We start from the raw sequence: 14401 nt of genomic DNA on the forward strand, positions 1-14401 counted from the left end.
TTATTTTTCATCTTATCCCCTTTTTATTTTTATTTATTTATATATATATATATATATATATATATATTCCCTTTTTTCTTTCTTTTTCCCTCTCTTCTTCTCTTTTTTCTTTTTCTTCTTTCTTTTCTTTTTTATATTGTAAGATATTATTGTTTGTATGTAATTCTATGTTTATTAAATAAATTAATAAAGATTTCATGAAAAAAAAAGATGTAAAAGTGAGGGAAAATGCAATTTGAAGTGCTACTTGGGACTGGAAGAAAATATCCAGGTAGTAGGATATAGGATATTTGTGTGTGTTTGTGTGTGTGTGGGAACACAGTAGTGGGAAGTGCCTAAAGGTCAGCTTTCTTTTTGTGAGTGTCCCTTGAGAACTCTGTTGCAGAACGAACTAAACATATTGTAAATAAAAAAGAAGTATTTTCTATGTCACCCAAATGGGAAATCTTTATTTTGGAGCATTTTTTTTTTTAAAAAAAGGCTTATCAATATTTAATTTGAGAGTGTTTATATGCATATTTGTGGGAACTGGGCAGATATACAGTAAATCATTGCTTGGCACCTTGCAATTGTTTTAAGACAGAATATACATTATATACATCTTAGAAAACTTGCAACATAGCTTGCAGCAACATGCAAATATTTCCACAGGACTGTATCCAAACTTTCCATGCCCAGTTAAATCAATGAAACTTTTGTGAGCTATAACAAACTGATTTCAATAAATCATTTCTGGGCATGATTGAGTCTGGATCCAATCAGCCTTGCTTTCTGAATTGTCTTTAATTTAAGGCAATTATGTAGTGATGACTTCAGTAAAGGATCGTTACCTTGTCGTGGTGCTGGAGCTTGAGCACATCAGTGATGCCATGAGCTAAACCGTGAAGGGCCACCCAAGACGGGAAGGTCATGACAGAGAGGTCAGACTAAATGCGATCCCTGGGGAAGGTAATGGCAACCCACCCCAGTATTCTTGCCGTGAAAACTAAATGGATCAGTACAACCAGAGATATGTTGGTATACCATCGGAAGATGAGACCCCCAGGTCGGAAGATGGTCAAAATGCTACTGGGGAGGAACAGAGGATGAGTACAACTAGCCCCAAACGTGATGACGCAGCTAGCTCAAAGCCGAAAGGACGGCTAGTGGCCGACGGTGCTGGTGGTGAACGGCAAATCCGATGTTCTAAGGATCAACACAACATTGGAACCTGGAATGTAAGATCTATGAGCCATGGCAAATTGGATGTGGTTATTGGTGAGATGTCAAGATTAAAGATAGACATTTTGGGCATCAGTGAACTGAAATGGGCTGGAATGGGCCACTTCACATCAAATGACCACCGGATCTACTACTGTGGACAAGAGGACCACAGAAGAAATGGAGTAGCCTTCATAATTAATAGTAAAGTGGCTAAAGCAGTGCTTGGATACAATCCAAAACGACAGAATGATCTCAATTCGAATTCAGGGCAAGCCATCTAACATCACAGTGATCCAAATATACGCCCCAACCACAGATGCTGAAGAAGCTGAAGTAGAGCAGTTCTATGAGGATCTGCAGCACCTACTGGACAACACACCTAAAAGAGATGTTATTTTCATCACAGGAGACTGGAATGCTAAGGTGGGCAGTCAAATGACACCTGGATTTACAGGTAAGCATGGCCTGGGAGAACAAAATGAAGCAGGACATAGGCTGATAGAATTTTGCCAAGACAACTCACTCTGCACAACAAACACTCTCTTCCAACAACCTAAGAGATGGCTTTATACATGGACTTCACCAGATGGACAACACCGAAATCAGATTGACTACATCCTTTGCAGCCAAAGGTGGCGGACATCTATACAGTCGGTAAAAACAAGACCTGGAGCTGACTGTAGTTCCGATCATGAACTTCCTCTTGCACAATTTAGGATCAGACTAAAGTGATTAGGGAAGACCCACAGATCAGCTAGATATGAGCTCACTAATATTCCTAAGGAATATGCAGTGGAGGTGAAGAACAGATTTAAGGGACTGGACTTAGTAGATAGGGTCTCGGAAGAACTCTGGACAGAAGTTCGCAACATTGTTCAGGAGGCGGCAACAAAATACATCCCAAAGAAAGAGAAAACCAAGAAGGCAAAATGGCTGTCTGCTGAGACACTAGAAGTAGCCCAAGAAAGAAGGAAAGCAAAAGGCAACAGTGATAGGGGGAGATATGCCCAATTAAATGCAAAATTCCAGAGGTTAGCCAGAAGAGGTAAGGAATTATTTTTAAACAAGCAATGCCCGGAAGTGAAAGAGACAATAGAATAGGAAGGACAAGGGACCTCTTCCAGAAAATTAGAAACATTGGAGGTAAATTCCAGGCCAAAATGGGTATGATGAAAAGCAAAGATGGCAAGGACCTAACAGAAGAAGAAGAGATCAAGAAAAGGTGGCAAGAATATACGGAAGACCTGTATAGGAAGGATAATAATATCAGGGATAGCTTTGATGGTGTGGTCAGTGAACTAGAGCCAGACATCCTGAAGAGTGAGGTTGAGTGGGCCTTAAGAAGCATTGCTAATAACAAGGCAGCAGGAGATGACGGCATCCCAGCTGAACTGTTCAAAATCTTGCAAGATGATGCTTTCAAGGTAATGCATGCTATATGCCAGCAAATTTAGAAAACACAACAATGGCCATCAGATTGGAAAAAATCAACTTATATCCCCATACCAAAAAAGGGAAACACTAAAGAATGTTCAAACTATTGAACAGTGGCACTCATTTCACATGCCAGTAAGGTAATGCTCAAGATCCTGCAAGGTAGACTTCAGCAATTCATGGAGCGAGAATTGCCAGATGGACAAGCTGGGTTTAGAAAAGGCAGAGGAACTAGGGACCAAATTGCCAATATCCGCTGGATAATGGAAAAAGCCAGGGAGTTTCAGAAAAACATCTATTTCTGTTTTATTGACTATTCTAAAGCCTTTGACTGTGTGGACCATAACAAATTGTGGCAAGTTCTTAGTGGTATGGGGATACCAATCATCTGGTCTGCCTCCTGAAGAATCTGTATAACGACCAAGTAGCAACAGTAAGAACAGACCACAGAACAACGGACTGGTTTAAGATTGGGAAAGGAGTACGGCAGGGTTGTATACTCTCACCCTACCTATTCAACTTGTACGCAGAACACAACATGCAACATGCTGGGCTTGAGGAATCCAAGGCTGGAGTTAAAATCGCTGGAGGAAACATTAACAATCTCAGATATGCAGATGATACCGCTTTGATGGCTGAAAGCGAAGAGGAACTGAGGAGCCTTATGATGAAGGTGAAAGAAGAAAGTGCAAAAGCTGGCTTGCAGCTAAACCTCAAAAAAAAACAAGATTATGGCAACCAGCTTGATTGATAACTGGCAAATAGAGGGAGAAAATGTAGAAGCAGTGAAAGACTTTGTATTTCTAGGTGCAAAGATTACTGCGGATGCTGACTGCAGTCAGGAAATCAGAAGACGCTTAATCCTTGGCAACGACCAATCTCGATAAAATAGTCAAGAGCAGAGACATCACACTGACACCAAAGGTCCGCATAGTTAAAGCAATGGTGTTCCCCGTAGTAACATGGCTGCGAGAGCTGGACCATAAGGAAGGCTGAGAGAAGGAAGATCGATGCTTTGGAACTGTCATGTTGGAGGAAAATTCTGAGAGTGCCTCAGACTGCAAGAAGATCAAACCAGTCCACACTCCAGGAAATAAATCCAGACTGCTCACTTGAGGGAATGATATTAAAGCCAAAAGTGAAATACTTTGGCCACATAATGAGAAGACAGGACACCCTGGAGAAGATGCTGATGCTAGGGAGAGTGGAAGGCAAAAGGAAGAGGGGCCGACCAAGGGCAAGATGGATAGATGATATTCTAGAGGTGACGGACTTGTCCCTGGGGGAGCCGGGGGTGTTGACAACCGACAGGAAGCTCTGGCGTGGGCTGGTCCATGAAGTCACAAAGAGTCGGAAGCGACTAAACGAATAAACAACAAAATGTAGTGATGGGGTGTGAAGCGTCACACAGAGAATCAGGGAAGATCCATCTGTTTTTCAACATGAGGAACAGGGCAAAAAGGGCATGACACATATGCATGGCCATCTGCAAAAATGCTTCTCTTATGTGTGCTTCATTGCTTCATTAACAGGGTCACATTCCATGACAGAAATGCAGTAGAACAGTCTTAAGAGTGCCCTGGATATTTTTGGAGAACATCACAATTTCTGGAATTCTGACAATATTGCATGATTTGTCAGGAAAAAAAAAAAGATTTCATGTTGTGGAATGTGATACTGTAGTTGGCTCATACAAATTCAGACCATTAGTCCATGGTTATGGAGACAATAACTGACTCCACTAAATTGTAATGTTCTTATTTCTTCCCGGTGGGGACGTAGCTTAAACCTGAGCAAAGCATATTTTACCTCTGAACTACACCTTTTCATTTAATCATTGAAGCCCTAGAAAGCATTCCCTGGAAACCAATAATGGAAGAAACTGCCAAGTTTTGGACCTGGAATTATTTATCACCAACAGTTTTCATTAGCTACCTTTTTTAAAATTACTCAAATTTTATAGGGTTTGGAATGGCATGTTTGCTCTTAGAACTGCACATTTTTTCTAAATACCAATACTACTAATAATAATGAAAAAGACTTGACAGCCTCAGAGAATATGTCTACTATTGCTGGTCACGCTATTAACATGCAAGTCCATCAAGATAAATAGGTTTGGCTTTATGAAACTGGAATACTGACAGTATCTTTTCAATAGATAAAATTGGGGCCTGGACAATACAGTACATAGGACATTTCTATCCTGCCTTTCTTCATGGACTTCAATACAGTATCCTCAAAACAACACCACAAAGTAGGTTGGGCTGAAAGTGATTGCCATAAAGTCACCCCTTCAGGCCTCGGTCTCTCTAGTCTCAGTCCAGCTTGCTAACCACCGAATGAACCCTTGAAATGTATGTATTACAATATACTGGCAAGATTATAAATAATACAAGCCCTAGTCTTTGCTCCTCCCCTTTGTGTGAAGTCATTAGTTGAGCTTGACTTGAGACTTTATCCTTTTAAAGCAGACTTAAGCAGGGCAATTCATTGTTTCTATCTATATTGTAGAGAATAAGGAAGATGAGCTTAATGGAGATATGAAGGAACCATTATCTAGGCAAAAGGGGGCAAAGCATTTTTAAAGTCCAGAACAATGAGATAACACTCAGAAGCAGCTCAGGCTAATGGCTCCCTAATTCCCTGGAGTATAATAAGGAAGAGGACCGGCACAGCACAAACAGACTTGCAAGATTCTGTTATTAGAGCCAATCTCAGTACAAGTAGTTTATTGTGGAGTTGATTTCCTGGTCTGGTCCACCTAGTGGGGCTGACAATATTTATGACAATTTTTGCATCCTGCTTCCCTTAAAATATCTTGAAGCTATCAAATGTTAAGACAATAATAAAATAACAATAGTTACATCATTGTAATATGTGTACATTAACTGTTTCTTTTACAGACTTGTATTCTTTCGGTCTTATATTTTGCATTATGTGTCTTAATTATATCCTGAACAATTAATAATAAAAAAGAAAGAAAAGAAAAAAATGGATGGGCAAAAGAAACATCTGTTCCATGCACTCAGGTAAGGCATGAGTGAAAAGATGGGGCTTCTGTGGGTGCCTAAATGATTTGGTAGATAATGATTTGGCCTCCAATATCGGAGTAAGGCCTTCCAAAGAGTAGATGCCCCACTGGATGATCCCCCTGAAAAATAGGGAGAGATACATCTCATAAAATGGGCTATGTAATAACTACAAAGATTTCCTTGTTTCTCATTTTTAGAAAGGAAAAGTAGGAACCTGGGGATTATGGCTCATCTGTGAAAGGGACAACCTCCTTTGTGGACATGCATGGACCCATCTGGGAAATGCTCAGGCTTAACTTTTCTTTTTTAGCATCATATAGTCCAAACTCTGTGGCCTTATGAGATCTGAAAGGAGCATATACCCATGGCCAAAGATTTGGATTCTTGATTTTAATTTTAGGACAGCTCATTTCAGAACGTACTGATAGAATATCAGAATCTACAAACTGAAGAACAACGTTGACATGGGAAAGTATCTGTCTTGTGTTCAGACTGTCCGTGGGTCAGTAGCATAGGAAAAACCTGTGTTGAAACACCCCCAGGCAGAAAGAAGGAAGGAAGGAAGGAAGGAAGGATAAGTTGGCCTTCAGTCATTTTTGTAGCCTCTATCTTGACTCTCCAAAGGAAATCTGCTGTACCTATCAGCTAGGAAAAAGACAGGAACTGAAAGATTAAAAGCCTGTGTCAACAATCAGCTATGGATTTGTGATTTATTTAAATCAAAGTGTCAGAGGTGGTGTTGCAATATTTCCTTGGAAACAAACAATAATGTCTTAATTGCTGTTCTTTCATGAGAAACATTAAACCACGTTGAGTACAATATGATAAGCTAACAAGTAAAAAGACGCCTTTTGGGGAGGGAAGCTGAGTAGCAATCAACTTTTCCTTCCCTTATGACAAATAGTATTATCTTCTTTACTTCCCCAGTTGAATTGAGGTATGCATGAAAAATCCTCATTTCTCCATTTGGGAACTGTGACAGAGCTAAGAACAGAACATGTTCAGTGATACCTATCACTGAAATTATTATTATACATGGAAAAAAAGGCTTGCAAGGAACACAAGCTGAGATTTTCAAATTCAAGCCTCCTCACTTGCATTCACCTCCTGTTGACCTTGCCTCTTTTATGCCTCTCATCTTTCTCTTGGTTCTCCCTTCATTAACTCTTCCACTGGTAAAAGTTGCACAATAATATCTTTGGGACAGAAACTGATCCAGACACTGGATAATCCAAGCCGTAAAGTTATTACTTGTTTGTTTGACTGTTCCATTTATCCTGCATTTCCTTCAGGAGCTCAAGTCAGGGACTTCCTCCTCCAGATTTTCCCTCAAACGACCCTGTAAGATGGGGTTTGAGAGGGAATGACCAGCCCAGAGTCCCAGGGCTAAGGGTAGACTAGAACCCAGGTCTCCATGATCCAAATTCAACACTTTAACCATTAGAACTATGCGAGGGAGTGAAGTTGGGAAAGGTGGCTTCAGCCAGGCAGAAACACTTCTCAACACATTTCCTTCATACAATCATCCATTTCCCTGAATGTTACTAACCAGCATCCCAACCAGTGTTCCAGCTGCCTGAGATAATTGAGCAACACCCTAGCAATTTCAAGGATGTGCCGACGTCCAGAGGTAGCCTCACCCCACCCAGGCCCTTATCTTATAAAAACAAACTTTAAGACAGAGTGGGAATGGTGTTTGTGTAGGAGGTAAGCTGATAGCAAATGACAGACAGAGGAGGAAGCGGGAAGCGACGTCTGAAGATTGGCAGCTATTGCAGGCAAGAGGACTGTCATTCAACTGCCAGGACCACAGGTTGTGGAAAGCAGCACATCCTGGAGGGAGTCCTGCCCGGAGCTTGGAACTTTGCCTGGAGCTTGGAGCTTTGCTGGAAAAGAGAGTAGCAACTAGAAGCAAGCAACCAGACTGAGACCATACCTCAACCCAACTAGTGCAAGGAACTTTTGGAACAAGTCAAAGGTTGTATGCTACTTTAGAGACTTGGAGACTTATGTTTGAAATGAGTATTAAAAGACTGAGTATAAAGGACTGAGTAGTAAAGACATATTTATGTGGCAACAGCAACTTGCAAGTCCTAGATGGGTGGAGCTGATACAGAGTAATTGCCTGTTCTTGGGGAAGGTTTGTGCTGCAATAAAGCATTGTGTGCAGATTTGCTACACTGCGGTGTGTGCAGTCTCTGGAAAACAAAGAACCCTCACAAACCATACTGATTCTCAGCAGTATAATCCACCCTGACTTTTCTATATTCATTACAGACTGTATATGTGCTGTTTATTGAATGTCACGATCGCATTTGAGTATGGGATGTTTTTCAATAACCGAAAGTGCTTGAACATTTTCCAAATCCAATGAGCAAGGGTCATTGATTGGTGATCAGAATATAGCTATGATTTTAAAAGGAGTTAGTGTCTTACTATCCACTCAACAGAGTAAAACAAACAGAGGAAAATCATATGTATTCCTTTCTTTTGTGCTGTGCTATGCTATGTCATGCAATGGAATTCCACAGAAAACCTAATTCTGTATTCTTATTTCTTACTTTTGCATTATTAGATGTGACTGTACTTCTAAGCAATTGCATAACTTGATTTGGTTCTTCATCATACAAGAGTTCCAATGCAAGTTTGACTCATTTTCAGAGAATATTACATTTTCAGAATATCTTGGAGCCCAGAACAGAAAAGAGAATAGGCAAAAAAAAAGTCTACTGCTGATCTAACTCCAAAGCATCTGTGCCGCGACAGGAAACAATTCCAAATCCTCTTACACTAAGACACACAAGTTTACAGAATTCAGAATAGCTCAGTTGCAGATGCTGACACCAGTACGTGACGTGACAATTTTAAATTGTGCCTCTCTCACTAAAACTGGCTGATTTTATAAATGCCCTACTTTGGTTTGGACAATAATGGTACATGGGTTCATTTAATTCAACTTTCCAAAGCAGGTTCTCTTTTTCCCATAATGGCTTCACATCTAGAGCGTACCAGATTGCATAAGCTACCCAATCCATTCAGTGTGCTTCTAACTGAATACCACCAAAATTTAAATGTTGGTGTACTTTCCCTTTTTATTCCTGGCATCTCCCACACTGAGTTCTACTGCTTCTGAATCTCCAGTTGGTGCAGATTATTTTCTACTTAAATCCACCCCAAAACATTGTTGCAATTCTTTGAATTATATTTTGGCTTAGGGATATTGGGGGGAGGTGAAAAAGGATGGAGGCTGTGAAAGCATAATTGAAGCTTCCCCTTTTTAAAATATGCCACGCATGCCGTGTATATAAAACGTGGTGGGCTTCCAACATTTTGTGGCCACCATTTTTGAACCCTCCTGGACACACCCGTTTTGCCCTCGGCTGAATTACGATGCTAGATTTTCTAGTTAAAAGAGTCAAACAGTTAAAAGAGTTGTGACTGTGGTTCTTCCTGAAATTACAGAAAAAGGTACAATTAATAAGGATCTAATTAGATTTAAAGTTAGCCCTCCTGCCTTAGATCTGTTGAAAAAAATCTCAATATTGTTACCATCTTATTCCAAACATATAATGTCACCCTCATCTACATATATAAACCATTAAAGGGGCTCCCGTCTAAAAGGCAGAGTTAGACCATTGTATTTTTTTGGATTAAAGGCAGGGAATATTAACAAGAAGCAAGCAAACCTTTCAGGAAGATGAGAGAGAGGGAGAGAGAGAAAGAGAAAGAGAGAAAGAGAGAGAGAGAGAGGAGATTCATCTACAGATAAAACGCAATAGCAGAGGTTCTTGCAAACTTTTTAACAACCTCCCAGCATTTACCCCCCTCTGTTTATCAATGTTCATCCATAATGTACATGCACAAAGAAAAGGGTTAGCATTTGTGTTACAAAAGGGAGGGCAGTGGAGGGAGAGAGAGAGAGGAGTAAGATCAAGGAAGTTTCTATTTATATTATCATAGTTTGTGCTTTGATAGCATGAACAGGCCTGCTAATGGCCTTTTCAGTTCAGCACTGAGATCAAGGCAACTGCTATTTAAACTGTTATAAATAGAGCCACAGCACCACAAGAACTACACAAACAGAAGATGCAATATCGCTCTGCAGCTGTAATTTGGACTTGCATGGGACACCTGTGACCTCTATTATTTGTCAAAACTAATTTTGGTTGGGTTGGGAGGAGGGGTTGTTGCTTTTCAACTAAAGTGGGAGTTACCTAAGACATTTGCCTTTTCAAGTAGAGGTGAGAGAAGCAGCTCTATAACCTTACTAGCAGGAAATGTGTACAGAGACGACCTCTTTTCTTATGGGATATTTCAGTAAGGGATGTAAAACGTGCAGCATTTGTAGGTATTTATCTGGACCGCAGATGACCTGGATAAACTGGAAGACTTGTTGTGTCCCTCGGCCAAAAAATAACTGAAAATAAAAAAGAAAGGAACAGTCCTGTTCAGACAACCTCTTCACCTGCCAAACACAGATGAAGAAAGTTCTATTTTTCATCAAAAATTAAGAGCTTTCAATTTTCCATCTCGTAAAGAACCATTCAAAGATGCAAAGGTCCTAATATACATCTTGAAGTGGGAAGGCAGGAAGGCAGGAAGGCAGGAAGGCAGGAAGGCAGGAAGGCAGGAAGGCAGGAAGGAAGGAAGGAAGGAAGGAAGGAAGGAAGGAAGGAAGGAAGGATGTTAGCAATGATGAATAAAATAATGATAAAACATTTCCGTATTACTGCCAAGAAAACTAACAGGATGTATCTGTGAAGTCACCAAGACCTCAACTGCGATATACATAATAAAGGGGTTGAACTTTGGCTGTCTGATTGTGGTCATCTTCTTGAATTTTTTGACACTACCTGCTCCCATGGATACTTCTGGTTTCAACACATGATTTAGGCCTTAATTAGGTGGCTTTCTGGATATTGTCAAATTAAGAACTACTGAAACCTATTTATTCTTCACTAAAAACTTTCAGCTCAGCATTCTCCATTCTTTTAATAGTTTATCCAAGTAACTTGTCCCTACTGTGTGGCTGCTTTATATTTCTATGACTCACAACTGAATGTGTGACCAATGTCTTTAACCCATGAGATTTAGTTAAACTAACAAGCACACAAATTGATTCTACAGCATTAGTTTTATAAATTTTGTCTTGGCATGACAAATTGTACTATGCATAATCCTAAATGCATTTTATTTTTAAACCAATTTATATACCACCTTCCTATTTGCACTGAATCAGGGATGTCCACAAGATATGGCAAAAACAGTCAAGATGGTGGTCATGACAGTGCAATTGAAGTTCTGCCTGTTTGTTATGTGCATTGAATTAAACACTAAAAAACCCAAACTAAATTAAAATTGCCCATTTGACAGAACTGATCTAAGTTATTTAAAAATCCAGTGCTTAAGAGGGGAATATTAAATTTACTTTTAGAAACTAACATTAAAAGATGGAGCTAAAAATCAGAAAGAGTCTGGTAGCAAATTTTAAGACTAAACCATTGTAAAGGGAGCTCACAAAAGTTTATCTTTTAAAATAAAAATTGATTAGCCTTAAAAGATGCTCTTTCTGTCGGTGACCCTAGATTAACATGGCTCCCTTCCAACAAAATCTACTAAAAGAGAGCTATGCTTCATTTTGTTATAGATTTTAGTAATTTTAAAAAGAGTCATGTTTTGCTTAGGCCACATAATTATTAGTCATTCCAACTTATCAAAGTGTAGATATTTACTTACATATAGAATACATTTATGATAACAGAATTATATAAAAACAGACTTGATCTGATCAATAAACTTCAACATCAAGCAATAGCCTAACAATTTGGGGAAGGCACAGCAGAAGAATATGAAAGGAAGTCCTATGGAAATACAGTATATTATTGGAATGCAAAAATATACTTTCTAACAAGGGAGTAAACCTCACTGAATAGAAAAGGACCTATTTCTGATTTAAATGGAATAGGAATGCACTCTTAGCAGCCTAGATGTTTGGGAAAGATGAAGATAGTTGTTGTTTTTTAATCCATTCAATCACGTCCAATTCTCGGAGACTGCCTGGACAAGTCCCTGCAGTTTTCTTGGCAAGGTTTTTCAGAAGTGGTTTACCATTGCCTCCTTCCTAGGGCTGAGAGAGAATGACTGGTCCAGGGTCACCCAGCTGGTTTTGTGCCCAAGGTGGCACTAGAATTCATGGTCTCTTGGTTTCTAGCCAGGTGCCTTAACAGCTACACCAAACTGGCTATCAAAGATAGGTTAGGAATGTACAGAAGAAATAAAAGAAAGGTACAAAATAAAACTGGAATCCATTCTTTGTTTACGTTATCAACGTTGGGGCAACACCACTTAAAAGAAAACATGTTCCTGGTCAAGACCTACATTCTGATACTCAAGATACTGAAAAATATAAACACACACAAAACCTTTCTGAAGATAAAGGAGAACAGGAAAACGGATTGCTCCATTACTGTTTTGTATTTTCTTTGGAGACAACTAAGGCCTTAGGGCCTAACCTAGTAAAGATCCTTTGGCAAACTTCTCCTCTAATTTAAATAGGAAATAAAGCTAAAAATTGATCAGACAGGGATAGGTCTACTGCAGAATCTATACATGAAGTCCATTTATACATGGAACATTCAGTTTGCAATTGTTTGTAACTAAATCTGTGAAGCACCTCTTCTGAACAATCCAGTATTTCAAGCAATGTCCAAACTTGATCATCAGTACCCATGATTGCTTATCATGCAAACGAATGGTCTCTCTCAGGGCCGCAACTAGGGGGGGCAACTGGGGCAAGTGCCCCCGGCGCCGCGCTGGGATGTGTGTGCCAAAATGAGCACTGTGGGAGCGCCAAAATGAGTGCTGGGGGGGGTCACCAAAATGAGCGTGGAATTCATGTTTGCCCCGGGTGACACAGACCCTATTGCGGGCCTGGTCTCTCCCCATGCCTTTGAACATGCATGTGCAGACTGGGTGAAAGATTCAATAAAAGGGAAGGGAAGCAGTGGAAAACTCCATGAAAATATATCTTTAGCACTACGAAGACACCAGGGAACCACAAACTCATTCCCGCTGAAATTACTTCATTCTTTTTTTCCATCATGTTATGCTACACAGCTATGGAATCATAACTTTAACACAAGTCTCATCTGGGGGAATTATGTGGGGGAAAAATCATTCTTAAATGGTATTAAAATTAATTTCTTAAGAGACCACGGTAACATATCACTATGCACTTCATAATGTCAAGCTATTAATAAAACCTCCGCCATAGGCAGATATATATACAGTATAAGTAAAGGTAAAGGTTTCCCTTGACATTAAGTCCAGTCGTGTCTGACTCTAGGGGGCGGTGCTCATCTCCGTTTCAAAGCCGAAGAGCCGGCGTTTGTCCGTAGACACTTCCGTGGTCATGTGGCCAGCATGTCTACACAGAACGCCGTTACCTGCCCGCCAAAGCGGTGCCTATTAACCTACTCACATTTGCATGTTTTCGAACTGCTAGGTTGGCAGGAGCTGGGACTGGCAACGGGAGCTCCCCCCGTCACGCGGATTTGAACCGCCGACCTTCCGATCGGCAAGTTCAGCAGCTCAGCGGTTTAACCCGCAGCGCCACCGTGTCCCTATATACAGTATGTATATATATATATATAAATATGTGTCTCACCTGCAGTTCCACAGAGTTCCACACTTAAAGTTTGTTCAATAGTCTTGTTCTCAAATGGGGAACCCTTCGGATCACTGGAAGACAGGGCACATTTATAAAAACAAGCTGAAATGGAGTTGCTGTAGCCAAATTGTATTCAAACCCCCCTCCCTCTTATAAATATTTACAGTTCTTGATACTTACTTTGGTGACTCAGGCGTCAAAGGAAGTGATAAATTCATTGATTTGGCTGAAAGGTGGTTAGAAAGGGGGAAAAATGGAAAGGCAAATATGAAATTCTTGGAAAGAATATAAAACTTTGTGCATCTGCATCTCAACTGAGTTTTATTGAGGAGGGTGAATGGGACTGTGTGGCTGCTTCTGGGAAGAGAGACAAAAAAACCCAAACATTTCATTTCTTCTTTCTCCAAAGAGTTATAAAATATATGGAGTCCTTGGTGCTCTCTAAGCTTGGTTGTTTTCTTGCAGATGTTTCATTACCCAACTAGGTAACATCATCAGTACAAGTGACTGTGAGGTTTGCTGCCTGTTTATATATAGTAGCTTGCCCTGTCAGTTTTGGTTGGGGTGGGGTTTACTCCTTGGAGGAATTCCTTGGAGATATAAATAAGGTGACATCACAATTATTTTACATTTCCTACACGTCCTGTATCTATACTGCTACCACTAACTCCACCCCTACCTGCAGAAGCTCCTTCTTTCAGGGCAAAGAAATTGGCAGCATTTTGCAATTCAGACACTACAGCAAGAAGAAAGCAGCAAGATGTTTCCAGAAGCAGCTACACAACTCACATTACATTAGTTCTGGCACTCAGATATAATAACCTAAGAAAAAGAACATTCCTTTCAAATTGGGATCCTTCACTGCAGAAGGATTTAGGTCAATTGCACTCTGAAATGCAAACCTGAACAATGGGAAAAAACAAAAAAAACAAAAAATGCACAGGACATACTTTGAAAATGTGACTTCTCTCAGGTTTAATTTAGACTAAAATTCACATTTCCCTTGCATATGACAACAGCAGTGTAGCTATAAAATAACAGACCTCCATGAATATTCAGTTAG

At 40.0% G+C, this 14401-nt stretch overlaps 1 protein-coding gene across 1 annotated transcript in view; it reads right to left on the minus strand.

The window, feature by feature from the left end:
* The window catches only part of PPARGC1A (PPARG coactivator 1 alpha), a 118606-nt gene that overhangs the window by 24720 nt on the left and 79485 nt on the right, over window positions 1-14401 (minus strand). The window contains exons 7-8 of the mRNA XM_063309857.1: window positions 13519-13564; window positions 13336-13409 (exon numbers count right to left, since the gene is read on the minus strand). Coding sequence (XP_063165927.1) covers window positions 13336-13409; window positions 13519-13564 — 120 coding nt within the window. The remainder of the gene's footprint in view (window positions 1-13335; window positions 13410-13518; window positions 13565-14401) is intronic.

Source organism: Candoia aspera, chromosome 8, assembly GCF_035149785.1.
Source record: "Candoia aspera isolate rCanAsp1 chromosome 8, rCanAsp1.hap2, whole genome shotgun sequence".
Lineage (NCBI taxonomy): Eukaryota > Metazoa > Chordata > Lepidosauria > Squamata > Boidae > Candoia > Candoia aspera.